Here is a 2,038-nt window from a genome sequence, read left to right as displayed (position 1 = left end):
GAAGGGGAGGAGGAGGAGCCGGAGCCGGAGCCGGGCGGTGCAGGGCCGCCCATGGAGGAGGCCAAGGCTCCGAGTGACTCCGGTATGGCGGGGCACGGACCCGAAAGCTGGCTGTCCGGCTGGGAGCGGCAGTGCCTGGAGGAGGACGAGAGGCAGGAGGCCGGGCCCGGGCCTGGGGCTGGGGCTGGGCCTGAGGGCGGCCCCGGGGGCAGCGAGGCCGAGGCCCAGAGACAGCGGCTTTGGCTGTGCTTCCAGAACTCGGCCACCGCCATCGCCCAGCTCTACAAAGGTATGAGGGTCGGGGGGGGTGGGGGGGGGAGAGAGAGAGAGACCCTTGGGGTGGGGGGGGGGGAGAGACCCTGGGGGTGGGGGGATGAGGGAGACCCTGGGGGTGGGGGGGGGGAGAGACCCTGGGGGTGGGGGGGGGGGAGAGAGACCCTGGGGGTGGGGGGATGAGGGAGACCCTGGGGGTGGGGGGGGGGAGAGACCCTGGGGGTGGGGGGGGGTAGAGACCCTGGGGGTGGGGGGATGAGGGAGACCCTGGGGGTGGGGGGGGGGGAGAGACCCTGGGGGGGGGGGGGGAGAGGGGAGAGAGACCCTGGGGGTGGGGGGGGGTAGAGACCCTGGGGGTGGGGGGGGGGGTAGAGACCCTGGGGGTGGGGGGATGAGGGAGACCCTGGGGGTGGGGGGGGGGGAGAGACCCTGGGGGTGGGGGGGGGGAGAGACCCTGGGGGTGGGGGGATGAGGGAGACCCTGGGGGTGGGGGGATGAGGGAGACCCTGGGGGTGGGGGGGGGAGAGACCCTGGGGGTGGGGGGGGGTAGAGACCCTGGGGGTGGGGGGATGAGGGAGACCCTGGGGGTGGGGGGATGAGGGAGACCCTGGGGGTGGGGGGGGGGAGAGACCCTGGGGGTGGGGGGATGAGGGAGACCCTGGGGGTGGGGGGGGGGAGAGACCCTGGGGGTGGGGGGATGAGGGAGACCCTGGGGGTGGGGGGGGGGAGAGACCCTGGCGGTGGGGGGGGGGTAGAGACCCTGGGGGTGGGGGGATGAGGGAGACCCTGGGGGTGGGGGGATGAGGGAGACCCTGGGGGTGGGGGGGGGGTAGAGACCCTGGGGGTGGGGGGATGAGGGAGACCCTGGGGGTGGGGGGGGGGGAGAGACCCTGGGGGTTGGGGGGGGGGGTAGAGACCCTGGGGGTGGGGGGGGGGTAGAGACCCTGGGGGTGGGGGGATGAGGGAGACCCTGGGGGTGGGGGGGGGGAGAGACCCTGGGGGTGGGGGGATGAGGGAGACCCTGGGGGTGGGGGGGGGAGAGACCCTGGGGGGGGGGGGGAGAGGGGAGAGAGACCCTGGGGGTGGGGGGGGGTAGAGACCCTGGGGGTGGGGGGGGGGGTAGAGACCCTGGGGGTGGGGGGGGGAGAGAGAGAGAGAACCCGGGGGGGAGGAGAGAGAGAGAGAGAACCCGGGGGGGAGGAGAGAGAGAGAGAACCCGGGGGGGAGGAGAGAGAGAGAGAACCCGGGGGGGAGGAGAGAGAGAGAGAACCCGGGGGGGAGGAGAGAGAGAGAGAACCCGGGGGGGAGGAGAGAGAGAGAGGGGGAGGGTGGGAGAGAGGGGGAGGGTGGGAGAGAGGGGGAGAGGGGGTGAGAACCCGGGGGTGAGAGAGGGGGAGAGGGGGAGACAACCCGGGGGGGGGGGAGATGGGGAGAGAACCCGGGGGGGAGAGAGGGGGAGAGAACCCGGGGGGGAGAGAACCCGGGGGGGAGAGAGGGGGAGAGAACCCGGGGGGGAGAGAGGGGGAGAGAACCCGGGGGGGAGAGAGGGGGAGAGGGGGAGAGAACCCGGGGGGGAGAGAGGGGGAGAGAACCCGGGGGGGGGAGAGGGGGAGAGAACCCGGGGGGGAGAGAGGGGGTGAGAGAGAGAGAGAACCCGGGGGGGAGAGAGGGGGAGAGAACCCGGGGGGGAGAGAGGGGGTGAGAGAGAGAGAGAACCCGGGGGGGAGAGAGGGGGAGAGAACCCGGGGGGGGAGAGAGGGGGAGA

At 74.1% G+C, this 2,038-nt stretch overlaps 1 protein-coding gene across 1 annotated transcript in view; it reads left to right on the top strand.

Annotated features, from left to right (window-relative positions):
- Positions 1–2,038, top strand: part of LOC122561970 (HUWE1-associated protein modifying stress responses-like) — a 16,417-nt gene continuing 14,379 nt past the window's right edge. Inside the window, exon 1 of the mRNA XM_088000413.1 lies at positions 1–289. Coding sequence (XP_087856539.1) covers positions 52–289 — 238 coding nt within the window. The 5' untranslated portion in view covers positions 1–51. The remainder of the gene's footprint in view (positions 290–2,038) is intronic.

This window comes from Chiloscyllium plagiosum, unplaced genomic scaffold (assembly GCF_037043375.1).
Source record: "Chiloscyllium plagiosum isolate Xiang-an unplaced genomic scaffold, Cpla_swu_hap1 HiC_scaffold_25, whole genome shotgun sequence".
Classification (NCBI taxonomy): Eukaryota; Metazoa; Chordata; class Chondrichthyes; order Orectolobiformes; family Hemiscylliidae; genus Chiloscyllium; species Chiloscyllium plagiosum.
This window is presented reverse-complemented; position numbering and strand designations above follow the sequence as displayed.